Below are 26,217 nucleotides of genomic sequence, written 5' to 3'. Positions count from 1 at the left end.
GACACAGCTAAAACTCGTATCCCCCTGCCCAGAAAATCCTGCCAACCCAGAAGGTACCAAGAACGCACCATGAAACAAGGTAAAACCAGCTTCAGTTGGGCAGAAATGCTAACTGGAGTGAAAAAGAAACCTTCCCCAGTGAGTTTTGACCCTGGGAATGCCCAAAGGCCTCCAATGCGTCAGCATCCCCCTTTCACGCAGCAAAAAACCCGGGGTAACCCTAACGGATAGAGGATAAAAAAATCACACGCACTGACCTCGGGCCAACCCTTCAGGTTGTGAGACCACGCCGGATGCGAGACAGCGTGTGTCCACCCCTCAGGTCACCGGCTCCGCAGCTGGAGACAAGAGACTCCAGATGAAACCTGCTCTCAGCTTTCTGGCCAGGGCTTTGTACCTGCGTTTGTGCCCACCTCGCACACATCCCACCACCGGCACGGCCTCCCCATCCTCGCATCCAAAACTGGGAAAACCCAGCAGAGAAGCAATCCCAGGGCAGACGCACCAGCACCAGGGTGCCATCACCAGCGCTTCTTAAAAAAAGAGGTTATTTCTCAGACACAGTGAATCAGTGCTTTATTTTCAGTATTGAAAGAGGTACAAGACCAGCAGTGAGCTCTGGGTAATGAGTTGGCGCATTGTGTGTTTCACTGGTGCCCTCGGAACGGTGGGATTGAGGCAAAATGCAGGCAGAGAAAAGCCTCCGACGTGCCCCGAGCGCAGCTGCACCGTAACGGCACCGGCAGCACAGCCTCACCAAACCACTCACGCGTTGCGCTAGAGCTGCACCACCGGACCCACGGGTCAGCAAAAAGTTTTTGCTGTCTTCAAAAATCCTCACGTGTTGATTTCAGAGGACGATTTGGTTTCTGGGACAGGGAGGGAAGGCCACGAATCAGACGCTGAATTAAGGAGAAATCAGTGTCACAGCCCTTCCGAGCGCAGAGGGAACGCAGACGTGATTCCTAAAGCCTGAGTTGTGCAAAGCGCAGCCCGTGAGCCCGATTCTGGCCTCCCTTGCACCAGCGTACAGCAAGGAGGAACCGTTAGTGCCACTGGGGTTTATAGCACAGTGATAAATCTGGCGTAAGGCCAAGTCAGAATCAAGCCCAGAGGACACGTGAAATCTAGAACTGTCTCTATTGTGCGCAGGATGGGTCAAGGGGTAAAATACCAGGGTGCTGTCTAGCAGAATCATAAAATCATCCTCGCCCTAGCACCCTGGAAGGGTTTATATAGGGCAATTCATACCATGATCCCAGCCCAGAATAGCACCAGAGATTAACCCGGAATCTGACCTCAGCTAATCCAGCGTTACTCCCTGGACACGCCAGCGGAGCGACTCTGGATTGCATGGGTGCCACGTCAAAATCGGCCCCTCCTGGCTGTGATCTGGAGAGCGTCCTGGCTCGGCTGAAGTCAACAGCAAAATCGCCCCAGAGCTCAGCAGAGGCAGGACCGCAGGCACGCGCGTGGCTTTGATGGACAAAACCGAAAGGATTCAGTAGTAGCTGCTACCGGCAGAGGCGACGACGTTGGGGAGAAGAGATGGTTGGGGAGAGGGTAAAGGGTGGGTAAAATGAAGAGCTGTAGCCTTTGCATCACCCCAGTTCGTGTGAAACACCCTCAGGCACAGGTCATACAACCTGCCACGCAGCAAGCCCGGAGCTTCAGCAACCCCATTTTCCCCTCGCCTCCTCCGTGCTCCTCCCGGCACCCCGAATGGGAGCAGCCCTGAGGAGGGAACCGGCCCAGGGAAACCAGGAGCTTCTTCGGGGTTTCTCTTGCTCCTGGTGCCCCACTGACCAGACAGTGCACCCCAAGGTGTGAACGCAGGATCAGCCCCAGAGAAGTGTGCCAAGCAGAGCAGCTCGCTTAATTCTCCTTCAGGTCCTTGTCTGCTTTGCCTAAAAGAGGAGGAGGAAAATTCAGGGCTCGTGTTTCTTGCTCCAGAACCCTCAGCCCCTTTTATATGGTTATTTTGCTACGCGCAGCTAACATCTCACACCCATCGCAGTCCGACACGCAGGACAGCAAGTTGTGGCCAGGGTGCTGCCCTGAACTCAGCCTCCCAAAGCCTTTTTCTGACTCTGGGGAAGCAAACAGCCCGATAACCACAACGGCGAGAAGCCCTGCCCTTCCCCACAGACCCGCTCCCTACCCGTAGGGCAGCCGCAATATTCAGAGCTCCCACCCAACTTCCGCGAGGAGTCAACCAGCGAACTCTCCCAGCCCGTTTTTGGCACCGCGGGAGCTCCCTGCCCTCGCTTTGCACCACCAGCAGAAAGCCCCCAACGCCCAGCCGCCCCTCGGAGACCTGCGGCCGCATCCAGGAGCTCCAGCACACTGCATTTCACCGCGGGAGGTCGGGGAGCCCCCACCGAGCTGCCAGCGGAGCAGACTGACGCGTGTGAGATTTGTTGAGGGTGCGAGTGGCTCCTGGGCTTATCTGAACAGCCAGCTCCCCCCCGCCAAAAGCAGCGCATCGCACACGGCGTGGCCTGGCTATCAGCGGCTTCCCCAAAAATAACTACGTGGGCTGAACCAGCTGCCAGCCTTTACCTTTCGGGAGGAACTTCAGCGAGCTGCTGAATATTCAGAAGCGGGATTGCCCCCTCTTCGGCCCGTCGTTGAGGAATTCATGGCCGAGCCCGTTGCCACACTTGCCACAAGACACCTAGAAAGGCAAGGAGAGGGGTCGACGGCAAGCGGTCTTTCTCAGCGGAGAGACTCATGCAAAAAATAAAACCCGTGGGTTTTTGGTTTTTTGCTGCTTCGCCAGGGTTTCGGAATCGTCACCTTTAAAGCCCCCGGCCGCTCCTTGCGCTTGGACACGCTGTCCTCGTGGACGGTCTCGGTGAAGGCTGGCCACGGGGACGAGTGCTCGTACTTGGCGCGGCTGGAGAACAGCTCGTGGCCGCACTTGGCGCAGACGTAGACGCCTGGAGCGGGCGGCAGCAGAGGAGGGCTCAGTCCTGGGGGGCAGCCCCCCGGCCCCGCTCCCCGGCCGGCTCCCAGCAGCGGTTGCGGGGGATCGGGGGGCAGCGGTGGGCCCGGGTCAGCAGGGTGACACGGGACATGCACCCACGCTGCACTTTGCCCGCGTGGGCCGCTGCCAGCTGCTGCTGCTGCTGCTGCTGCTGCTGCTGCTGCCGGAGCCCCGGGGCCCGGCGGGCGAGCGGGAGCTTTCGGGCGTGGGGCAGGACCCACGTCCCCTATAGGGCCCCCTCAGCAGGGTGGGTCCCTTCCAAACCAGCCCCTACAGAGACCCCCCAGCCCCACCTCTATAGGGAGCATCTCCCCCCCCTCCACGCGGGGGATCCCCCAACAAGGACCCCGTCCCCGCTCCCCACGGGTGGAGGATGCCCCACAGGAACGACACTCACCCCCCCAACCCGGGGACTGCGGGGGACACCCCCTGCCCCCCTCCGGCCCCACTGAGGGGGGGGGTGTCCCCCAGACCCCCCGCCCGACCCCACGGGGAACCCACAGGCCCCTCGGGGAGCCCCCCCCGCGCCCCCGGCCCCGCTCACCCGGCTGGAAGTGGTCCTTGAACGTCTCGCCCCCGAGGAAGGAGCAGAAGGACATGGCTGCGCCCGCCGCCCCGGCCCGGTTCCGCCCGCCCCGGCCCCGCCCCGGCCCCGCCCCGGCCCCGCCCCGGCCCCGCCCCGCCTCCGCCGCACGCCCCCCCACGGCCGGCAGGGGGCGCTGCGGGGCAGGCGGTACCGGGCGGGGGGGGTGTCCCGGTCGCGGTCCCGGTCCCGGTCCCGGGGGCCCCGCTCCGCCCCGCGGCCCTCCCCCCCGTGGGAAGTGCCGTGCCGGGCCCCGCAGCCCCCGCGAAGGCCTCCCGGGTGAGGAGGGGGTGGCGGGGGCCGCCCCGCCGGGCTGCGGGCGCGGGGGGGCGCGGGGCGGTGCGGAGCCGCGCGGGGCGGAGCGGGGACCCGGCACGGTCCTGCGGATGCTCCGGCAGCGCCGGCTGGAGCGGGGCGAGCTCCAGCCCGGCACCGGTCATCCACACCCGGGACCGGGACCGGGACGGACCCTCCGCCTCCAGCACCGGCACCGGCTCCGCTCCCCCGGCACCGGCCCTCCTCTCCCGGCACCGGCATCAGCCCTCGGATCCCGGCACCGGGACCGGCCGGCCTCCTTCAGCACCGGCACCGTCTCTTCTTCCCCGGCACAGGGTCCGGTCCTCCCCCGGCACCGGCACTGACCCTCCTGCCCTCCTCCCCCCGGCACCGACACCGGTTCTCTCCCGGCACTGGGACCAGCCCATCTCCCCGGCGGCACCGGGACCGCTCGTCCTTCTCCAGCACCAGGACCGACCCTTCCCCGGCTCACCGGGACCTCCCGTCTGGCCCAGGTACCGGTGCTGGGGAGCGGGGACCCGCGGGGGGGGCCGGGGCAGCAGCCGCAGCCGGTGATGGAGCTTGGGCAGCTCTTGGGACCAGCTGGGGGTCCCCCACCACGCACACGCCAGGGGCTCAGCGGATGGGGACCACCCGACCCGCCACCCCACAGAGCCGGGGGTCACCCCTGGGACCCTCCCACGGAGGCCGGCGCGGGGAGGCGATGCGGGGTCCGAGCTCTGTCCCTCCGTGGGGTGCGTGGGGCTCCTGGAGGAGGTGGCAGCAGCCCGGCATGCGGCAAGGTGAGGGCTTTGAAGGTGAACCGCAGGCAGCCGGCTCCTTGGCAGGATCTGGGAGGTGACGAGCTGCGTGCGGCTTCCTTTTCCTTCCGAAAAACCAGGCTCCACAAGCCTCCTCTTCCCTAGTTTTATCTGAGAACCCTTGGACGAGTCCTCATCCAGTGGGCTGTCACGGAAATTCACCTTCCTTGGTGTAAGAGCAGAAATGCCGGAGCCCTTCGGACAAAAGCCAGGGACTGTCCCAAGGAGCCGGCCCTGCTGCCGGAGCCCTGCGGCCCGCAGCAAAGCGCTTGGATGAGTCCCTGCTCCCTAATGCCAACGGACGTGTCCCTCAGCCAGGAGCTCACCCCAGGGCTGCGCCCGGCGTGGAAACCCCTGTGTGGGGCCAGCGCTGGCAGTGCTCCTGCCCGCTGGATGCTGCCGCTTTGAATTAGGTCAGGCTTTCATCTCGGGCAGGTTGAGCTCCCCGCTCCAGCCCTGGGGATTGAGGATTCGTGGCAGGCACCCGGGCAGGGGGAGGAAGGGGCTCTCGCCGCAGCACCGTGGGGCGGCGGGGAGCCAAGGATGCGCCGTGTCACCGTGCGGAGAACGGGTGATGTGCTGTTTTGAAAGCACCTTCCTTATGATCCACCGAGATCAGAGGAGCGGGGTGTCAGGAAAGGCTCCAAATAGACTCAAGGGCCGTGTGCACCTTCGGGGCGCAGATTTTCAGCCACTGGAAGGAGCCAGAGCGGCCGCCGGGACCCTGTGTCTCGGCCACGTCGTCCACGCGGACATCTGCTGCTAACCAGAAAGCCTTTTCAGAAGGTGAAGCTGTGCCTGTGCTAATGAAAGAGGTGGGCCAACTGGCCGGATCCTTCCCCAGGGCTGTGTCCTGCTGAAACCAGGGCTGAGAGCTCTCCTGCAAGGGCCGCACCACGAGGGACACGAAGGTCTCGGGATGGCCCAAGCTCCCTTCGCTCCAGGATGGCTGCCGCGAGTTAGTAGCTGCTCTCAGCGTCAGCAGCAGCCTGTGCGCAGGGAGTTGCGGGGAGAGACGGGCAGAGGACGGGGATGGCCGAGACATGGGGGCAAAGCAAAGTCCATAGTGGAGGCAGGGCTGAGCTCAAGCCCCGGGGCAGCACAGGGTGGAGGGGAGGCTTTGGGCGCGGGTCATGGGGGACCGGACTGGGTGCTGGGGCTGGGTGCTGAGGCTGGCTGGCTCTCAGCATCTCAGCAGGCACAGCCGCCCTGGAGCCGTTCGCGCGGTGCCGAAGCCTGCCCGGCATGAAATCCGCTCCAGTATCCACCAGTAACCCCCCGGAGAAGGGGCGATGTGATGTGGAAGCGGGAGCAGAAGACGGAGCTGGGATCCCGCGCTGCCCTACCCGTTGCTCAAAGTTATGTCTTGAGGTTGCAGTGAGACTTTCTTCAAAGCCCCGCGCTCCTTAATCACAGGATAATGCGGAGAGCTCTCCAGTTACAGCGCTAATAACCACAGCCATTTGGTTTCTGTAGCGGTGTATTGTGGGGATAATTAGATGAAGGATTTCCAGCTCGTTTGGCTGGGTGATGAAAACCTCCTCTGCGCCCAGCCGGGGCTGTGCCACCGTCCCCGCCAGCAGCGCCAGCCCTCCGCCCCCAGAACCGCTAATTAACCCGAGAGGGCTGCTGGAAATTAATTTTTCAATTAACTCTCCCTGATTTCACAACAAAAGCAAACACCAGTGGGGCAGTGCCCACCTGGGAGCGAGCAGCTCAGGGCACTGACAGGGCAGACCCCGGCGTGGGGAAACTTTCTCTTCCTGAGCAGTTTGTAGGTATTGCACCCTAGGGTGCACCGTGCGGTGCCGCGGGGGCTCCTTCTCCTTGGGCAGGTAAAGGGAGCGTTTTGGGGGGAGATGCTTGAAGACACCAGCCCAGTCCGGGCTGCAGCTTGTCTCTGTGCCAGGTCAAGTCCAAACCCTGAATTTGAACGAGGGCTGAGAGCAAGGAGTGGAAATTCGGAGCCTGGGTCTGGCGGAGAGGCTTGCTGATGTTTCTGGCTTCCGTGTTTCCAAGAGCAGCGAGGGGGGTCGGCAGTGGTTAGGATCTCTGTCCCTGCCCAGCTGGGGCACCCGCAGCTCTCCGCGCTCTGCAGAGACACGACCTTCCCGCGCCGGGTGTCCCAAGCACCAAGTCTGAAGCCGGTGCCGTCCCATCCGACCATCACCCAGCCGTGCCCACCCAGCTACCCCCAGTGCTTGATGCAAATGCTTGCAAGGACCTTCATATTCAATTTATCCTACAAAGAGCAAAGAGAATCCCCCCACCCTGTGCATCCCGTGGTCACAGGCAGGGGACGAGCTCTGGCCTGGAAGGTGGGTTAGCGCTGGCACCGAGGAGTCAACTCCAGGGGCACCTCTGGGCTCGATATTTGCTCTCTGAAGCCTGAGCCAGCAGCAAAGCCTTCACCGGGGCTGCTCCATGTGGACCCTCCATCTCAGGGTGCTGGTGGTCCAGCCGTGGCACCCAGCGGGGTCCATCCCTGGTGCTCCCCCCTCTCCCGGCCACCCACACTCCCCAGAGGTGGCTGCGTTTCAGCAGCATCTCTGTAGCCCCCGCTGTACTTGACGTCCCTGCCAGATGAAAACTCCCATGCAAACCCAGGCTATTATTATCTCCGTCTTCCACTGTGCTAATGGTCTCTCAGGAAACAGTCGTCTTTTTTTTTTTCTTTTTTTTTTTTTTTTTTAGCTTTTAAAACCCACGAATGCCGGAGTGGTGGTAACGAAAAGCCAGGCACAGTGGAGCGGCGCGCCGAGCCCTCGCCGAGCGCAGGGGAGCCAGCATCCCTCTAAGCCAGTGGGGAAGGCAGCGGCAGCCGGGCAGGACCAGCTGAGGACCAGCCCCGGGGCTTTCTGGTAGGCATGGCCGCGGGCTGGGGTAGGCGATGGGCAGCACTGGGGATACTGGGGGATGGCTGTGGCACTGGGTCACCGGGAAACCTGTGTGATGAGGGGCAAGTGGGGGTCTCAGCTGCCCCCCCCACCTGCCATGCTTGGACGGAAGGTGTACAGGGCCCCGCGGCGTCGGGGAAGGGGTCCCTTCTCAGGCCCAGCTTTGACGCTCATTTTCCCCTGCTCATTCCCTGTTTTGGTGCTTTACGCGATGCCCTGAACCGCTCCGTCTGTCGGGGGGTGCCGGCAGCGCTGCCCACGGGCTGGCTGGCACCAGCCCCGCAGCCAGGGTTCCTCCCGGGTGCTGGGTATCACCGGCGTAATCACCCGTGGATTATCAAGTGGCTCCTGTGAATCAGAAGCAAAGCAAAAGCCACAAAGCATGAGATTATGTAAATGGCACTGGAGGCGGCTGCGGCACAGCCTGTAATTAATTCGTGGCAGTGAAGTGCTTTGAAGATCCGGGGCGGCGCGGATGCCGGGTGTGAGGCAGCCCGAGGGGCAGCACCCGCCGGCGGCAGGGTCCTGCTCAGCCCCGGCTCCCACGGGACAGTACCCCCGCTCCTGCTGCGTGGATGCTGCAAGGGGAAGGGGGTGGTGGTGGAGCTCGAGCACCCCACGAACCCGCTCGGTGCAGGGCTCGGCTCCGCAATGGCCCTGCAGAGCCTGTCCTGCAGCCTCCATCCTCCCTCCCAAACTCACACACGCACGGCTCGGGAGCAGGGCCGGCCCCGTTGCTTCGGCAGGAGCGCAGCGATGGAGGGATCACGGTGGCTGCTGACGACACTTTGCCATGGCCAGGAGCACCCTCAGGGCTATGGAAACTTTATGTGTTGGCAAAACTTTTGTGCCCCTCCAGTAAAAACAGAGATTACCGACCCCCTGCTTCCAGAGCATCCTGCCGCTGAGCTGGGTCTACAGCTGGGTTTATTTCTTTTCAGGTTTATGCAATGTGTTAAGCAAGGGCCAAACAACGGTCGGTTAAGTGAGGAACATTTAGAGGAGTCAGAGAGTCCTGCCCGCTGGCGTTGCATCCCTCCTCACATCCCCCACACTTGCACTGGGACCAACGCAATGTCCCGATGCGGGAAAATCCCCCTTGTTTCGCTGCAGACCTGGCTCACGCTGCAGACCTGGCTCACGGCTCCGGGTTCTCGGAGGCCCCGTTGCTAATTGCCTGGCTGAGGTTTATCCTCATTATACAAGTGGTTCCCCGCATGCTAGCATTGAGCTCATCTTAGCGTGGTGCCTTCTCCATCCCATCCCTGCCGGGAAGCGCAGGGAGAGCCACAAGCCTTCTGTCTGCTGGCAGCCCTGTGGCCCCACGGGCATCCCGAAATAGGGATCACGCAGCCCGCGGTGATGAGGTTCCTGGGGACACCCCACTCCTGCTCGGCAGCTCGTGGTGATGCTGATGGGGAAGGCAGGACCGGGGCAGGGACATGCTGTACCTCGAGGGGGCACGAAGCTGAGCTGCTTCGTCCCATTCCCTTGGCAGCACCAGCATCGTCGGCGATGCGAGCAATGGCAGATCAGGCTGCAGCAGCGGCAGACGCCTCTCCAACCCTGGCACCATCCCCGGGTTCACCTCGGCGTGGGGACACTGATGGGCTAACACCCCATCCCACCAGCACCAGGGAGGACAGCGGCAGCCAGGATGCCTGCGGGCTCGTTTTCGCTATGGACAGGGACACGAAGCCTCCCCCCTTGCCCCAGACTGGGGGGATGCTCCTGGCCGACCTCCCGCGGGCCCCTCAGCCCCGGCTGAGCCCGGCCAAGTCCCACACAGCCCCCTCCTCCCCCAGTGTCTCCCCATCGGAGAGCCGCGCCGCCCTGCTCCGGCTGCGGGAGGCCAGGCTGGAAGACACCAAGAAGCGGCTATCGGAGGCCATGCAGGAGCCCCTCAGCCGGCTTAGCCGGCTCATGGCCGAGGAGAGCGGCCCCACACCCCGGGCGAAGGCGGGTGCCGGGGGGCAGGAGGCAGGGGACAGCCCCGGGCAGGCAGGGGGTCGCGGGGCTGGGGGACGCCGGGCGCGGGACTGGAGTCCCTGGGAGCCCACCCTGAACTGCCGCTACGAGATCTGCTCCTACGGGGACGTGATTCAGGTGGTGGAGGTGGCGCAGCGGGATGCCGAACCCCGGCTGCCACCCCCTGAGGAGCCGCTGCCGGCACAGCCAGGGGCCACCGTGCCGGGCAGGACCCTCGCCTCCATCACCCTCCTCGCCTATGGCTACTTCGTCCTGCCGCTGCCGCCCTATGCTGCCGGCCTCTGCCTGGGGCTCATCTGCGGGCTGGTTCTGGGCTTCCTCGCCATCCTCCTCCTCATGCCAAAGCCTCTGCCGGCAGCACGGGGACCACAGAGCCGCCTGCGCCCCGAGCTGCTCCTGGGGAAGCCGCGGGAAACCCACCGCCTCCAGGTAGGAGAGGGGTGGTGCAGGATGGGGTGCTGGGTGGCAGCTGGAGGGGAACCCAGGGTTCGGGGTGCGGCACCGAGGGGGTGCCGAGCCCGCGGCGGGTGCAGGCTGCCGCCCCGTATGGCACAGGGGGAAGCAGTCGGCTCCCTCTCCTCCCACCCAGGGCTGGATGAACCAGCTGCACATCTACGACCCCGAGCTTTTCCACCCCTTGCTCACGCACTCAGTGCTTGCCACGCTGGATGGGGCCACCCTCAAGCTCTCCTACCCCAAAAGCAACATCCCGCGCCGAGCCACCTTCGAGGAGGAAATCGTCGACACCACCTTCGTCAGCCACCGCTGCTACGACCTGACCGACGCCAAGGTGAGCCTGGTGCCAAGGACCCTCCCGCAGGGACCCCCGACACCCCACGTCCTGGCTCGGCCTCACCGCCGCTCTCGGTATTGCAGGTCTTCCTCTGCCCCCCCAGCCTGGCCCGAAAGCGGACGTGGAACAAGAAATACCCCATCTGCGTCCTCCTCCCCAACCCGGTGGACATGGAGTGCAGGAGCAGCGAGGAGCACGACGCGGAGCTGCAGAGGAATGAAGGGATGAAGAAGGCGCCGGTGCCGGGGCAGGACGTCCCAGGGGACTGCAGGGAGAGGTGCCTGTACCTCTTTGGGCGGACAGGGAGGGAGAAGGAGGAGTGGTACCAGCACCTCGTGCGAGCCTCTCGCCCAACACCCAGCAGCAGCCGCGGCGAAGCCAGGGCAGGTGAGAAGCAGCCATCGTGGCCTCTGCTCTGTGCCGGGACTGATCCGGGGTGGGAGCTGCATGTGTGCCAGGAGGACAAGCCCTTGGTGGGCAGCAGTGAGCGTGGGGGGAGATGGAGGAGCCCAGAGCACTCGTAGCAGCGGGTGGAGCCTGGAGGATCCCCCAAGCCCGCATAGGGTGGGTGGCATGTCACCGGCATCACGGACAGGCAGTGTGTCACCACGTGTGCATCGCAGCATGTCACTGCACATGCATCACGGCCAGGTGGCATGTCACCTCTCATGGCATCCTGGCCCGCTCACGTCCCCATGTCCCCAGGCGTGGGACCGGCTCCGCAGAGCAGTGGCAGCAGCAGCGGAGGGAGCGCTGAGGACATCCCCTCCGCTGTCCCACCCAAGGACCTGGCGGGAAGCATCCGACAGAAGATTTTCCTGGATTACAGCACCTACATGGCCCGATTCGTGCCAGTGCAGGTGGGGGGCAGCCCGGACCGGAGCCCCTCTCACGGAGCACTGGGCAGCCCCACACCCATGAAGGTGAGTGGGACAAATCCAGCACTGGGAGCGGGACACGAGCGCTAAGCAGAGGCTGATGGACCCTGTACACAGCCATTTCCAGTCCTGTGGTTCGTCTCCTCCCTCCCAGCACTGCGGTTTGAGCAGCCAAGCCATGGTGCAGGGGAGCACCCGGCCAGCAGGTCCCACCACTCATGGGGTCACCTTGCTCCAGGGGTTTGTGGCTTCTGTCCCTCCGCAGCTCAGCGGGGACACGGCCGGGCGCAGCGAGGTGTGCATGGCCTGGATGAACGCGCTGGTGGGGCGCATCTTCTGGGACTTCCTCCGGGAGCAATACTGGGCTGAGCAAGTGTCCAGCAAGATCCAGAAGAAGTTGAGCAAGATCAAGGTGAGAGGCAGGAGCATCACAGCACCTGGGGGAGCCCCATCCCCGAGGTCCCACGGCGGGTGCCAGGCTGCGGTGACCGTCCCCGTGTGGTTTCCTTCCATCAGCTCCCATATTTCATGAACGAGCTGACACTGACAGAGCTGGACATGGGCACATCCATCCCCTCGGTCCTCAGGGCCTCCAACCCCACCATCAATGACAGAGGTAAGAGCCCCACAGAGCGGCAGGGACCCCAGGGCTGGCTCCACGGCAGCTGTTATCAAGGTGCCAGCCTGGTCCCTGAAGCAGGGAGGTTTCGGCAAACACACGAGCAGCCCTCAGCCCCTGCTGTGCTGACAGGGGCTCGCCTCATCCCTCTCCCCAACAGGGCTCTGGGTGGACATGGAGGTCACCTACAGCGGCTCGTTGCAGATGACACTCGAAACAAAGATGAACCTCTGCAAGCTGGGGAAGGAGAGCGCTGCAGAGGAAAGCAGCCCGGCAGAGGCAGGTGGAGAGGGGTAAGGAGACTGTGCATGGCTGGGTTTCATCCTCCTCCTCCTCTTGCCTGAGCGAGGTGAGGGGGTGCTGGCCCCAGGGCACCCCCGTGATGCTCCTCGGGGCTCGCAGGGCCAGGCTACGGCTGATCCTGCTGGCAGACAGCGATGCAGAGTCATCCAGCGCCGGCTCATCCGACGAGGAAGACGTCACCGCTGCAGAACCCGCAGGAGCCCTGGGAGAGCGGGTCCCGCCGGCTGGTGCCGAGGGGTAAGGGGCTGTTCGGGGTCTGCGCCATGGCGTGTATGGGGAGATGCTGAGGGAGGCACGGTGCTACACCAGCACAGGGGCTCGGGAAGCACACACAGGCACCCCGCACATCATGGCAGCCCTTCAGAGGGGACTCCTGTCCCTGCGGGGTGCTGTGGCAGATGGCTGGGGGGATGCCGAAACCCAGCACGGCTCTGGGCCTCACCCCGCTGCTGAGCTGTGGCTCCCCTTGCTTTAGCCACGTCAGCGGCAACAGCACGAGCCGGAAGATCCTGCGCTTTGTCGATAAGATTGCCAAGTCCAAGTACTTCCAGAAGGCCACTGAAAACGAGTTCATCAAAAAGAAGATCGAGGAGGTTTCCAACACACCGCTGCTGCTGACGGTGGAGGTGCAGGAGTTGGCAGGCACCTTGGCCGTGAACATCCCCCCACCACCGACGGACCGTGTCTGGTACCAGCTCTACTTCCTCCCATGGGGGGACACACGCGCATCCTCCTTCCAGCTCCCCTCGCTCCCTGCGGCTCGGCCAAGGAGCCAGCTCTGGGGCTTCGGGTTCATCAGGGGTGCCAGCTAGCCAGGGCTGTTCTCCCAAAGGGACTCACAGACCTCAGACTCATTTCTCCTGGTCTCCGCCCAGGCCAAGACAGGATCTGGGGACCCAGAGCTCCCACTGCAACCCGGCCACCTCCTCCCAGGAGGCAGGTCCCTAAAACCCAGCAGTGGGGCCACATGGGCTGTGCCACATATTCGGGATGTGATGCTTTCTGCCTCTTTCCTTTCCCCTCGCAGGTACAGCTTCCGAGTCCCACCCCAGCTGGAGCTGAAGGTGCGCCCGAAACTGGGTGAGAGGGAGGTGACGTTCCTCCACGTCACCGAGTGGATCGAGAAGAAGCTGCAGCACGAATTTCAGGTGCCTGGTCTGTTAAAGGGCTCAGCAAACCCTGCTGAAGCATGGGCATCGCTGTGATCAGAGATAATCAGACCTCGATTTGGGCCAGGGTTATCTCTACAAAAAGCCAACATCTGATGTGGTCTGTCCAGCTTTGGACAGTCAAGAAACACAGCCAAGTAACCAGCTCCAGGGGCTCGTGCCCGGAGCATTAGAGTGCTTGAGGAAAAGCAGTTTCCTCCCAGCATGTGCAGCCCTGTCCCAAGCAGGGGGGATTAGGAGTGTCAGCAAGTCCCAGGCAGGCACCCCCCAGGAGGGCTGAATTCACCCATCTGCCTCTGGTTTTGGGATGTTTGGGAGATTTACCATCACAAGGTACCCACTGGTTTGTTTTCAGCCTCTCACCTTTGAGATCTCTGGTCAAAGAGCAGAAAAGTCCCCACAGATATTTAGGTACCCAAATCCCCCCAAGAGCTGCCTGTTTGAATGGCTTAAAAGTGCTGGTCCCTGCCCTCTGCCATGACCACCCTTGAAGCCATACAGGTGGGCAGGGCAAAGAAAAACTGCTCCTGGTTGTCCCCACCCTGAGATATCCAGAGCTGGTAAGCCTCTAGGGCTGGGCACGGTCAGCTGCTGACGAGGGGACAGGAGCCCAGGACCTTCTGTTCACAGCCCCGGTCTCTGACCCGAGCTCCTGTGGCTCCTGCCAAGGCCACTTCCCAGCAGATGTGTCACCAGTCAGGTAGTGGCATCCAAAACCACTTACTTGTTATTTTGGATTCCTCTTTTCAGAAAATTTTGGTGATGCCAAACATGGACGATCTCATCATTCCCATCATGCGCTCTGGCCTGGATCCTCAGCCACCCGCTGGGGGACTGCCCAGGGACCTACCAGCCAAGGGAGAGAAGAGGCTCTGAAGCGCAGCCCCTCAAGCAGGGCAGAGACACTGCACAGAGCTCAGGGACCTCGCTGGGACATGGAGCCAGCCACGGCCTGGCCACTGACTGCATCCAGGGCTATGTCGTGGGGTCTGAGCTTCTCGGTTCATCTCATCCTCAGCACTTTTGTAGATGAGCCTCCTCCTTAAATACTGCAAGCACACGTTCAGAGCAGAACCAGACCCGGGGCAAGGGGTTTGCTGGACACTCAAGAACTTCATGCACCTTCCACCAGGTTCCCAGGGTTCCTGGTCAAGGGGGCAGCTCCGGACCAGTGGAGGGCTGGGCTTTCCACTGTCCGGTTCCCAAAGAGGGTGCAGGACGCCCACACCAGTTCTGCACTGAAGGAGTTGTGATTACTGCTGATCCAAGACATCGCAGCTCCAAGACACATCACACCCTCTCAGCAGGCAGCTGGACTGCAAGGAAAACATGGGTGGGAAATGAGTCCAAAATCTGAATAAATCCATCACTGCCCAGTCTTACCTAGCAGCCATCTTATTGTACACAAGTTCCCACATCTGCTGAGGATGCCGGCCAAGATTGTGGGGCTTTGTGCAGAGAGAAGTCCACAGCTCATACTTCCAGCTCAGCAAAAGTAGTGCCTGGGTGTGCGTGTGTGAGAGGCGGCGAGGCGAGAGATGGTCAGTGAGACTGGGCAGAGGCAGGTAATGGGGAGGCCCTGTATTCCCAGTGGAAACTGGGGCAAAAGTGCTGGTACCTGCTCTGCTCTCCTCTGGAAGAGAGCAAGGAGAGTCTTCACTCTGGTTTGGGTGAGTGCAGGCAGTGGGAAAAAATTCACTGGGCAAAGGAAAGGGAGGATCCAGAGGACAGAGCAGACTTGGCTGTCCCAGTTAGTCTCTGTCCATATGGGCCAGCCCCAAGTGCTACTTGTCCCGTCCCAACCTGCTGAGGAGCCCCGAGGACACACTGCTGCCCACAGGCAGCAATGAATACAGGCAAGACACCCCTCCAGAAGGAAGGCAGGTGGCAGGCATGGCTTGAAGCCTTTTTATTGAAGGTGCCCAGTTAGGTAGCCTTGCAAATCTCAGTCCTTACAGCTCTTCCTGCGTTCCTGGCTTCCCTTTCACCAAGTGTTTCTTCTGAGGGCCCTGGAAGAGAGCAGAGAGGAGAGTTCTCGGTGTTCGTGGCAGACAAACCCAGCCTACAAGGCTGCATCTGAGCTGGGGGGAGCAGAACTGCAGCTCTGGCCCCTTTCTGCTGTGCAAGGCTGCTCCTGGTCTCTGCTTCCCAGCTGGGAGCTCTGTGCCACCATTCACCAGCCGCCCCTGGGGCCTCCCTAGCCCTGCAGGAATCGAGCAGAACATCATTGCCCTTGCACAAAGGGTTTGTTTATCTGGACAGCACAAAAGCAGCCAGAGAGCGGCAATGAGTGACCTGCACTGAGCCAGGGGGGCTGGCCTGCAGTCAGGGGACTTGGAGGGGAGCAGTAATTGTGCTGATGAATGCTACCAGGAGCCCATCGTGGTGGAGCGGGCTGCCAAGCTGCTGTACGAGCCCTGGAGGAGGCAAGGCCTCCCACAGCCAAAGGCACAGATTCTCAACAGCCAACTCAACAGAGCCTGAGGGGTTTACACCATCTGAGAAACAGGGTTGTCCCAGACCAAGTAAGTCCTGTGGGAGCAGATGGCAAGAATTACTTATGTGCCTCTACTTCTAGCCAAATGTAAAGTTTAGCCACATTATATGTGGGGGAAACTCTCACCCCACAGTAGAAAATGGCAAAGAAAACATCTGCAACCGGGTAAAACCACCTCCTGTCACTAAGGTCCACGTCACAGCTACGCAGGACTTGCAGCAACAGCAAAAGCAGAACACAGAACAAGCTCCTAACATGGAGATAAAGGAAAACAGCTTAACCTCTAAAGAGGTCTGCAAAGGCACTGCATAGCCAATCCCCCTTCCCAGGGCTAAGGAGGCTTAGCCAGTTTCACATGGGATTTCTAGCTGACAGGCCAGATCCAGACATGGTTTACATCTGTGTGGTGTCCAGGCAGTTGTTTCTTTCATTTCTGCTAACTGAAGGCCTGGCTTGCTTAATGCTTCCTCAATTTCACATTCAGACTTATGCACCAGCCTGATGTAGGTTGCAAAACTATTCAAGAAACTCTGCTTGTTTTGGATTTATTTTTTTTTTCCCCTGGATTTAAGAAAAATATACTGCTTGGCCTTTTTGAAAGCTTCCTGACAAAAGAATTGCAAATTTGTGTCTGAATTTGACCCAACCTTTTCCTCTTAAGAACATTAAAGTTATAAGTTATTCCAAACAAATCAAAGACGTGCACAATTAAGGGTGAAAGGGACCATATGTCCAAGGCAGTGCCTGCCAAGTTAACTGCTTGTTTAAAACATCCCGTGGCGAATGGAAACTGGTTGGCCATATGGTATATTATTTGCTAGTTGGGTTGTCTTGGATCACTCACACAATCATCATGTTCTTCCTTAGCATAATATCTGCTGTGTGAATTGAATTCATGCCTGTCTTTTATGCAAGACTGTCCCGATCACTCATTTGGCTGTTGTTGTATCGAGAAGCAGACGCTTGGTTGGAGTCAGTCAGTTGCTTTAGCCCCAGCTGCGAGCATGGCCCAGGAGCGGGAGCCGGCGCAGAGCATAACTCACCATGAAAGCCCGCTTCTCCTGAGCTGTCTGGAAGCAGCCATGGCCAAACTTGGAAGTGGTATCGATGAATTTGAGTTCAATGGCTTCCTGAGCCCGGCGGCTTGTATGCACCAGAAGGGACTGGAAAGGAGGAGTCACAATGCGTCAGGCTTATCATTACAGAAAATCTGGACGTCTGCTCTGATGGAAGCAGGGTTGAAATATCCTAGGTGCATCCATTAGACAAATATCTCCACGAAAATCTGCCTTCTCAGAGAAACACCCTGGTGCTCAGGTGGCAGGTGATGCCTTGGATTGCAGAGCAGCTCTGAAATGAGCCTGCTCTTCACTTAGCATTTCATTTCCTCACCATCTGTTTATGGCCAAGGTTTCCATTTCTGGGCCCCCCATCACAGCCCTCAAAGGCTTGCAGCTTCTGTCTCCAGAGAGAGTACGTCTGACTGCACACTGCCACAAACCATCTAGCTGCGAATGGTCTCACTGAGCACCACACCCATGTGCCACATGCCCTCTGCAACCCAGCATCAAGGACCCGACCAGTCTCCCTGCCCGGCATTTGGAGGCAGTAGCATTCTCCACGTGGTGAATCTGTTCGTGGAGAGCTACAGCCCGTCCTTCCCCAGCGCCAGCTCTGCTCTCACCTTACGGAGGGTGAGCACACGCTTCTTCGTGCCCACGACGCAGCCTTTCAGCATGACGAAGTCGTTGTTGACCTCCCCATAGTGAGGAAAGCCACCCTGTGGGGAGAGGCAGAGAGAGGGTTGGCAGGCAGGAGAGCTGGATGGGAGCAGACGTGTCCACAGGTGGCATTTTCTAGGGAAGGAGAAGTTGGTGACTGACAGTCCTTCCAGCCAACGACCCTCTGCACCCTTCAGGTCGCCTGCTCAGGACCCCACCAGAGCATGTCAGCCCCACTGACTGCATGATCCCAGCTAAGCAGCACCCTGTAAAAGCTGGGGAACCAGTAACCCTGCTTCCTTCCCTGAAGGATGTGGGTGAACAGAGAGCAGAGCTGGCTAGACTCCCGAGTTAACGGTTTTTAATAAGCAAAAGTGAATTTTTAAACCAAGTAACAAGCATTTATCTGTTAAGCATCAGATTGTTAGTGTCATTTATACTTATTTTTCTTTCTAAACAAAGTTCTCAGTTCCTGCCCAAGTTATCAGCTGAAAATTATGTGTTTGCGTCCATCAATGGGCCTAAAAAAACACCTTACAGAGATGGTTTTCCATGTACCAAACATAAGGAAAGCAATCACTGCATTTCTTTCAGTGAATTTCCTTCAAATAATTTCTTATGCAGCTGTCTCCAGTCAAGGAATTACTTCCCTGGCTAGGATTCCTCTAGCCAGGGCCAGTCACAACTCTGTTACCCCCTCAGCGCTTACCAGAGGCGTAATGGTCTTCTCCGTGACATCATAGTGCGTTGAGGCATTGTTCTTCACCACTTTGCCATCCTCCACGTGGATCCCATGGCCAATGCGGTAAATCTAGGAACAGAAAGGAAACTGAGATGGCGACTTTCCCACCCCCTCAGTGAGGAACGTCACAGGGACGACACGGTGTTTACCAAGATGTGCACCCTGCAATGTGTCCCTTGAGCAGGGAACAAGGGAACAGGGAACAACAGGGAAAGACACGGAGAACAACAGCACTGCAGATCTCTAGGGAAACACCTGAGAAGCTGGGGGGAGCAGAGGCCACCGTGCAAAGAAGGATGGTGACAGCACGGGAGGAAGGACGGGAGGAAGGACGGGGGGAAGGCGCAGTGGTGCTCTGAGGGAGCCCAGCTGGGCCATACCTTCTTGTTGAGCTCCGTGCGGTGGTGGTAGCCCTTCTGGCCAGCCCGAGCAATGGAGTAGCCAACCCGGGCCGGGTGCCAGGCTCCGATGCAGGCAACTTTGCGCAAGCCCTTGTGCGTCTTCCTGGGGAGCTTCTTGGTGTGCCAACGGCTTGTCACCCCTGGAAGTGTGACCGGACAGGGTGGTGAGAACACCAGGGAGATTCAGAGCTGGTGTCTGAGTGCTGGGGAGGGGAAAGTCTCATCATTTTTCTGAAGTTTTCAGAAGACACCGTGTTGGAAGAAGACCAAGAGCCGTCACCACCGTGAGAGGCCAGAGCACAGAACTGTTCTCACTTCCCATGGATCTGATCAGACTGTGATATGTTCCTGCTGAGCACATCCACGCACACGCACAGAAACACCCACACCTCCATACACGTGGGGTCTGTGAGAAGTGCAATGGCGTTACGTACTCACAGTGCTTCTGAGCCTCCTGGGAGGACTCTGGGCACAGCAGACAACATGGCTTTTACTGAGATTAAGGAAACCAAGCTCTGCTACAATGGAACTGCATGTCATGGTTGAGGTCCAAAGGCTCTTTGCTACTCCCTGTGCAATAAGTTGGTGGGTTCTCAGCATGGCTAATACTCCCCTCCCACAACACTACCTTATAGGCAGTGTCGTATGAGAAGGACAGAACCAAGCCCCTGGCAAGGGTCTCCCTGCTCTGTACCTTTCATCCCATGCCCCTTGGTCACGCCAATGACATCAATCATCTCGTTCTGGCTGAAGACACTGTGCACAGAGACCTGCTTCTCCAGCCTTTCACGAACCCAGTCAACCTTGTCGGCCACCGTCCCACCATTCAGCTGGATCTCCATCACGTGGGCCTTCTTCTGCCGCAGCGGGAGCAGCTTCATCTGCATTAGACAGTGCATTAGGGCAAAATGTTGCCCCTTAGCTCCCAGGCATGAACATGAGGGCAGGGCCACATCACCCACCACTTGTGAGGGGCACAGGAGATGAGCAGCACCAGCTCTTCACCACCCCTCTCTACCACACTGTCAGCGTACCACATAACAGCCAGCAACCTGGGTCAGCATGCTTACACATCTCTTGGACCCAATTCCTTGCCCTCAAGCTGAACCACCCCGTCTCCCAGTGCTCCCATTCCAGGCAGGAGCTGATGCGCACCCTCTTTCTAGGGAGCACAGGAGCAAGCCAGCCTCGTCCTACCCCAAGAGTTAAGCACAGTAGTAATAGCCATGGTAAACACCCCAGAGGAGCCCGTCACCAGAGCATCGTCTAAGGCTGAACACTGCGACCAGCCAGGATGCAGCTCTGTGCTCCGAGCCAGAGTCAGCGCCTCTCCTTCGGTCATGCTCCCCCTCTGCCTCCAAACTGAGCAGTTATTTCTAGTTCCTACCAAGAGATGCCTCTGCTCTCTCCCAGTCCCAGCTCTCTGTGCAAAGCCCCTGCCAAACCGCCTCAGCAGGACCTTTTCCTGAGGGTCTGTGCCAGCCCCAAGTGAAGCCTCAAGCTGTGCCCCAGGCTCCAGTGCAGCCGTTAACTCCAGGGATCAGCATGAAAATGGGCCCTGTGTATCCAGCAATCAGCATCTGGCAAAACTGTGCCTGCCCCAGGTTATTTTTGCCCAAACATTTGACACCAGTTGCTAATTTGAGGCGATCATGGGGCCTAAGGTCCCTTGCTGACACAGGGCTCACCACCTGCTGAGGCTCTGCGCAGTCTGCTCTGCTCCACGGCATGTGTGGGGTCCCCAGCGTGCCAGAGCCACAGTCCCTCTGGCAATCCCCCAGGAGGGAACTCCGCTGAGCCCGGCTCAAAGGGACAGGGCTGTTATCAGGAGGTAGCTGGAAAGGTCAGCCAGCACCTCCCATCACCTGCACACCCTGTCCCACACCCTCTGACCGGCGTCTGCCTGCTCAGCCTCCTGTGACCCCACCAAGACACCCCCATGATCCCGGCTCCCAGGCCCTCACCACGCTCCAAGCTGAGGAAGACCCTGAGCCCCCCTTGCCCACCCCTGGGGTGAGGTTCTGACCTGCGTGTGCACAATGACACGAATGACCTTGCAATACTTTTTCATAGCCGCAAAATCCTTCTCCAGCTGCCTTTTGCCATCCTCATCCTGCCATTTTTTGCAGTACTTGGTGAACGCCTTCTTCTTGCTCTTGTGCCTACGACAAAAGTGTTTAACAGCCAGCAGAGCTGAATGGTGTAGTGCTTCTGCACTTCGCTGTGCCCTGAGACAGCATGACGTGGGGGGACAGATCACCTTGCCAGGCACTTCCCTGGAGGCACAAAGTACCTGTGGGTACCTGAACCTCACCTGGCTGTCGGGCCATGACACAGGGCTTTGAGATGGGAAGAGGAAAGTGAATAATGAGCTGTGAAAAGGGCTGGTAATTCAAACCTTTTTGCATGAGGAATCCAGTTGTCTCCCACTGACTGGCTCAGTGCCATCAAAATACAAGCGCAAAATCAGAACTAAGTGGAGAAAGGAGAAAACAGGCTCCGACAGGGATCAGAGGCATGTGGTGGGTGGATCTCAACAGCACTTTTGCAGGAGACACGATTCCTACAGTCATGAAATTCATGCTTCCATTTTCCTCTCCACTGGTGTGGGATTTGGGGTGGTGATGTTTACAAGGGCCAGGGGTCACATTCTGCATCAATTTTTCCCCTGACAAATCTGGTTTTACTCCCTTCATTTGGTGCCTCGGTTCAAGTATTCCAGTTTAATCGGGAGTAGATGGGCCCGACCTACACAAAGGAAAACGAACCCGCAGCATGCACTGCCATATGATATTGTGGAGAGCGCTTAGTTCGACTATTAGAATAAATTTACATATGCATATGCTGATTCCCAGCATCAAGCTGTTTGCAGTATCTCTGTGCATGACTAAATAAACAGCAATTTCACTCCACCCCAGAGCCAGCTGCCGGTAGCTGAGCTGTTTGCAATGACTGGGCATCACGGAGAGCCTGCAGGGAAGACCTGCAAGGCACTGCCCACTCGCAGTGCCCCAGGGACTCTCCCCAGCTGCGGAGACACGTACCAGTTCTTGTAGAAGCGCCGTCTACACTCGTCGCTGATGTGCTCAGCAAAAACAGTCTTGAAATTCCTCAAGCCCTTCGGTGTTTCTATGTACCCCACAACTCCCACCACCACCATCGGGGGGGTCTCAATGATGGTGACAGCCTCCACCTCCTCCCTTTTGGAGATCTCTGCAAGATAGCAAAGGGGAAATGGTGCTCAGCATCATTCCCTGGGTCACACTCTGCTCTCACAGCCAGCCTCAGCCCTTCCACCTCCCATCTGCTGGAGGACCGCGCAGGGTTTGGTCCCCAGACACTGAACAGGTTAGACCCTGGGGGCCACCACACTTTAACCCATCCTCCCCAGGTTGGGGGAAGCAGTACATTGGATGGGTCTTGCCCCGGAGTTTGGCTCCAATCCTGTGGGCATCCCCGAGAGTAACATTATAAACTTCCCCAGCAAGAAGCTCCAAGCCCAGGGTTTGTCAGGTAGTTACCCTGCAGGATCCTTCTGCCAGCAGGATCCAACAAACCACCAGTCACCATACTGGTGTGGGGACCTCCCAGGAAGCCCCAGACTCAGCTCACACCGGCTGTGAGGTGGCCTTTGGCCATCTAAGATCTGGACGGCATTACAGGAGATAGCCTGGAAGCTATGTGCTCCACCACCCATTCCCAGGAGCAGCCTTTCCCACCAAGTCCGTTCCCTCATTTCCCTCCTGGATGTGGCTCCCCGCTTCCACCAGCCAAGCCTTACTAAGCCCAGGCCTGTGCACCTCCCGCACAGTGTGTGTCATGCCAGCTTTGTAGCCCAGGAAAGCTGTCAGGTGAACTGGTTTGCTGGGATCATCCTTAGGCCATGTCTTCACTTTCCCTCGGTGGCGACGGCTTCTCTTGTGGGGGAGGAAGCCCAGGTGGCCATGTCTGGGAGCAGAGAACTTGCGGTGGGACTGCAGAGAGGAAGAACAAAAAAGATCAGCTTCACTTTCAGGTCCCAGAAGATGCTGGGACCCAAAGCACAATGGGAAATCTCCCCTTAAATATCAGTGAATGCTGGAGGGAGAAAAAGAACTCCTAAAAGGAGGGGATTTTGTTTAAGCTTCCATCATGTGCATTGAAGAATTTAGTAAGTTTCTGGACAAATGATGCTGATTGACTAAAAAAAAAACTTGAACATGATCTTCCTCCTTCTGCTTGAGGACTTTGAAGGAGAAATATGTTCTTTAATAGGCCTGCCCTTCTGTGACGTTAATTATAATGACTTATTTTGTATTCTGCAGCACCAAAAGGGCCTGCTCAGAATTCATGGGCTTCGTGTCGTCAAGGCAAATGGCACCAAACAAGCACTGCTAACTATCAGAAGAAATGGGAAAGGATGCCCAAAGGAATCAGTAATAAGAACACGAGCAGGTTAAATATGCACCTTGAAAACCAAATTAGAAGAGCTAAATATATAAACCCCAATCGCAAGGTCATGCTGAGCCAGGCAGAGAAAACCAACAGCGTTTTAGAGACATGGACAATTTCTCACACAATTGGCTTCAAGGCAGGGGAACTGGGAGTCATCCCAAGCAGCAAAGGGTTAGATCTACATCCACCGCAACTCCTCCCTTGCTAAGATCAGTCCTGGCACCTGGTTGCGCTTTGCACCAAGCTTATTTTCCAGCCCAAGTGGAGCTCAGTTGAGTTCGACCCCACTTCAGCTGCACTAACATCGCCGGTAACCCAGCCCTGCTCACTCTCCCTCTCCACACAATCGAAAGGTAGCAGTGCCGAGCTTTACAAACCATGGGACGTCTTCAGCCCAGGTCAGCCGCAGAAAGAGGCTGTCAGTAAGTGCCTCCCCCGTCTAATACTTAAGATGGTTATCGGTCTGAAGACACAAATTTAGCTACTAGCTTCACCCGCTGCTATATTCATTTCATACTCGGCCAAGCTGGCAGGCTGGACCTAACAGTTGCGGTGTGATAAAGGTCAGTCGCTGGTGTCTCAGTTTACATCTCTCCCTCCTAAACAACCTGAACGTGAACGGCAGCAATTAGGACTGATTCCCAACGGGGCTCAGAGCCGCCAACGCCTGCGCCGGGCACCCCGAGCTCGCTGCAGGCGGCTGCTCTGGGTAGACACAGACTAAAAATCCCTCTATCAGCCCAGGAAAGAAAGCGTTTGTGGTTCTGACTGGAAAAGAGCTGGAGGCAACAGATCCGTCTGTGCGGGCGGGCTCTGCTGCTCCTCCAGGCCGCGGCCTGAGGCCGTTTGGGCGGACCGCCGGGGCAGGGCCCGGCTCGGAGGGGGACACGGACTACACCTCCCAGCATGCACCGGGTAGAGCGGAGCATGCGCAGAGCGGCGCCCTCTGACCCCGGCGTCCCGCGCCGCCGCCGGCCGTGTGTGGGCCTCCGCCATCTTCTCCGCGCCGCTCGCCGGGCCCGCCGCCGCCATGCCGGAGGACAGGGATTGGGAGGCGTACAAGGTGCCGCCGACCCGCACTCCCGTCTCCGAGAGGACGACGTCGGTGCCCAACCCAGTCACCATCTTGCAGACCGTCTTCAACTATGTCGTCGACGCGCCCGTCACCTTCGTTCGAGGTACCGTTCGCGCCCCTCCCCTTTCCCGCCGCCGTCCCCCTCACTAGCGCCGTTCCGCGGTGCGCGACGGCTGCGGGAGTCGGGCCCCGGCATGGCACGGGGCCTCGGGCACCGAGACAGGCAGGGGCACACAGGGGCTCGGGGCAAAGGTGCAAGGACACAGCCACCGGGACAGGCATCTCCCTGTGAGGAGATGGGACACAGGAGGGCACAGGGACACACAAGGACACAGGGACATGGGACACAGACAAGAACACAGCACAGACCCTGGGACAGACACAGGGACATGGGGGACAGAGAAGCACACAGCACGGACCCTGGGACAGACACAGGGACATGGGATACAGACAAGAACACAGCACGGACCGTGGGACAGACACAGGGACATGGGGGACAGACAAGGACACAGCACGGACCCTGGGACAGACACAGGGACATGGGCGACAGACAAGGACACAGCACGGACCCTGGGACAGACACGCAGGGAACACCGAGCTGGATGCACACAGACACCGGGCCCACCGCTGCAGTGTAGCGCTGCCCAGCAAGGCAGCAGCAGGACCGGGCAGCGAGGCTGTGGCAGGCGCTGGGGCTGTGCTGCCCCTGGCTAGCCGTGGGCTGGGGGTGTCTGACCACGGGGCTGTTGCTGCAGAGTGGATCGAGCGCCAGCAAGCAAAGAACAAGTTCTACTATTACCACCAGAAGTTTCGCCGTGTGCCCGACCTGAGCGAGTGTCTGGAGGGTGACTACCTCTGCTTCTTTGAGGCCGAAGCACAGTGGAGGAGGGACAGGTATGTATGGGCTGTCACTGGGCTGCCCCCAGGCGAGGCCACAGCAGAGCACACTGCTGCAGTTAGTCAGCCCTGGGAACTGCAGCAGTGGGCTTGAACTCAGCATTTTCACGGAGTTTGGGATGTTGAGGCAGCACCCCCTGCCCACACTGTTACAAAACACCTATTTCATAGCCCTGCTGTCCCCTGCAGCATGCTTGAGCTGAGCAGGGTGGCATTAGGACACATCCTCCTGCACCACCTGGTTCCTCCAGACCAGAATTCTGTAAAAACCCAGAACTGACCTGCCACAGGGCATCATCGCCCCTTTGTTCAGCTTTTCTATCATCTCTTGGCTGTGGTTGCATTCTTCATCTTCCCATAGGATGGTTGATCAGGAAATCGTGGAGATAGTTCGGGAGAGGCTAGGTGCATGCAAGCAGAGGGAGGGACCCAACCAGTTCCAGAACTGCGCCAAGGAGGTGGAGCTGCTGGCACAGGTCACCAAGGCCTACCAGGACAGATGTGAGTACAGCAACAGCCTGCGCACCTCTGCCGCGGCTGGGACAGCACACAGGGAAAGAGGGTCTTAAGCCACATCCCAAACTTAACGTGGAACAGAGGCTTGTTTCTCTTCAGCTGCTGAGGGGCAACTCTTCAGATATTTACTTTCTTTTTAGATGGTGATCTTGGTGTCCATGGAAACGCAAGGACGTGCCTGATGAAGCAGAAGCACAGGATGATGGAGGAGAGGAAGGCGCAAGCAAATGCGTCTCAGTAGATGTAAACAGTTAGCACCTCCCTCCATGGCGCTTGTGTCGAATACTGCATGTTGCATCTTTGAACTGCAATGCTGTTAACCTCTACAATAAACATGCAGCCCAGATGTCTGCCGTACAACCAGAATCTAGACTCGTTCTTTCAAGAGATTTGTAAACACTTAGAGAATTCTTACTTTTTCAGCTCTGCATTCATCTTTGCATTCCAGTTGGTTGTTACCATTCTCTAACCCACGGCCAGCCCTGGCTGGGAATTCCCCTCAGGACCTCTCCCCCACCCTCCATGAGCCCACAGAAACACGCTGTACTGCTCTGCAATTCCCTGAGGGTAAAGATTACATGCTGTAGGACAGCACATAATCTTCAGAGCTGGTTCTA

The 26,217-nt window shown here is 59.0% G+C and overlaps 4 protein-coding genes across 4 annotated transcripts; 2 read left to right on the top strand and 2 right to left on the bottom strand.

The window, feature by feature from the left end:
- Window positions 1-559: 559 nt before the first annotated feature.
- MSRB1 (methionine sulfoxide reductase B1) lies at window positions 560-3,596 on the bottom strand. Its single transcript, XM_059826457.1, has 4 exons — window positions 3,534-3,596; window positions 2,800-2,942; window positions 2,563-2,677; window positions 560-1,907 (listed from the first exon to the last, which is right to left on the bottom strand). The coding sequence occupies exons 1-4, from the start codon at window positions 3,586-3,588 to the stop codon at window positions 1,876-1,878; spliced, it is 345 nt and encodes a 114-aa protein (XP_059682440.1). The 5' UTR covers window positions 3,589-3,596; the 3' UTR covers window positions 560-1,875.
- A 5,485-nt stretch (window positions 3,597-9,081) lies between these two features.
- LOC104254972 (testis-expressed protein 2-like) lies at window positions 9,082-14,193 on the top strand. Its single transcript, XM_059826542.1, has 11 exons — window positions 9,082-9,984; window positions 10,145-10,345; window positions 10,432-10,735; window positions 11,054-11,271; window positions 11,465-11,638; window positions 11,743-11,842; window positions 12,006-12,138; window positions 12,248-12,385; window positions 12,624-12,836; window positions 13,176-13,296; window positions 14,068-14,193. Exons 1-11 carry the CDS (start codon window positions 9,082-9,084, stop codon window positions 14,191-14,193), a joined length of 2,631 nt encoding a protein of 876 aa, XP_059682525.1.
- A 1,067-nt stretch (window positions 14,194-15,260) lies between these two features.
- RPL3L (ribosomal protein L3 like) lies at window positions 15,261-24,144 on the bottom strand. Its single transcript, XM_059826575.1, has 10 exons — window positions 24,064-24,144; window positions 22,460-22,652; window positions 21,723-21,891; window positions 20,705-20,840; window positions 19,373-19,559; window positions 18,658-18,818; window positions 18,245-18,346; window positions 17,499-17,594; window positions 16,858-16,977; window positions 15,261-15,326 (listed from the first exon to the last, which is right to left on the bottom strand). The coding sequence occupies exons 1-10, from the start codon at window positions 24,142-24,144 to the stop codon at window positions 15,270-15,272; spliced, it is 1,302 nt and encodes a 433-aa protein (XP_059682558.1). The 3' UTR covers window positions 15,261-15,269.
- On the top strand, window positions 24,095-25,946 carry NDUFB10 (NADH:ubiquinone oxidoreductase subunit B10). The gene is made up of 4 exons (XM_059826479.1): window positions 24,095-24,290; window positions 24,943-25,081; window positions 25,446-25,585; window positions 25,741-25,946. The coding sequence occupies exons 1-4, from the start codon at window positions 24,143-24,145 to the stop codon at window positions 25,839-25,841; spliced, it is 528 nt and encodes a 175-aa protein (XP_059682462.1). The 5' UTR covers window positions 24,095-24,142; the 3' UTR covers window positions 25,842-25,946.
- Window positions 25,947-26,217: the final 271 nt, after the last annotated feature.

Source organism: Gavia stellata, chromosome 18, assembly GCF_030936135.1.
Source record: "Gavia stellata isolate bGavSte3 chromosome 18, bGavSte3.hap2, whole genome shotgun sequence".
Taxonomy (NCBI): Eukaryota; Metazoa; Chordata; class Aves; order Gaviiformes; family Gaviidae; genus Gavia; species Gavia stellata.
Note: the sequence above shows the minus strand (reverse complement) of the source record. Positions and strands in the feature narration are given on the sequence as shown.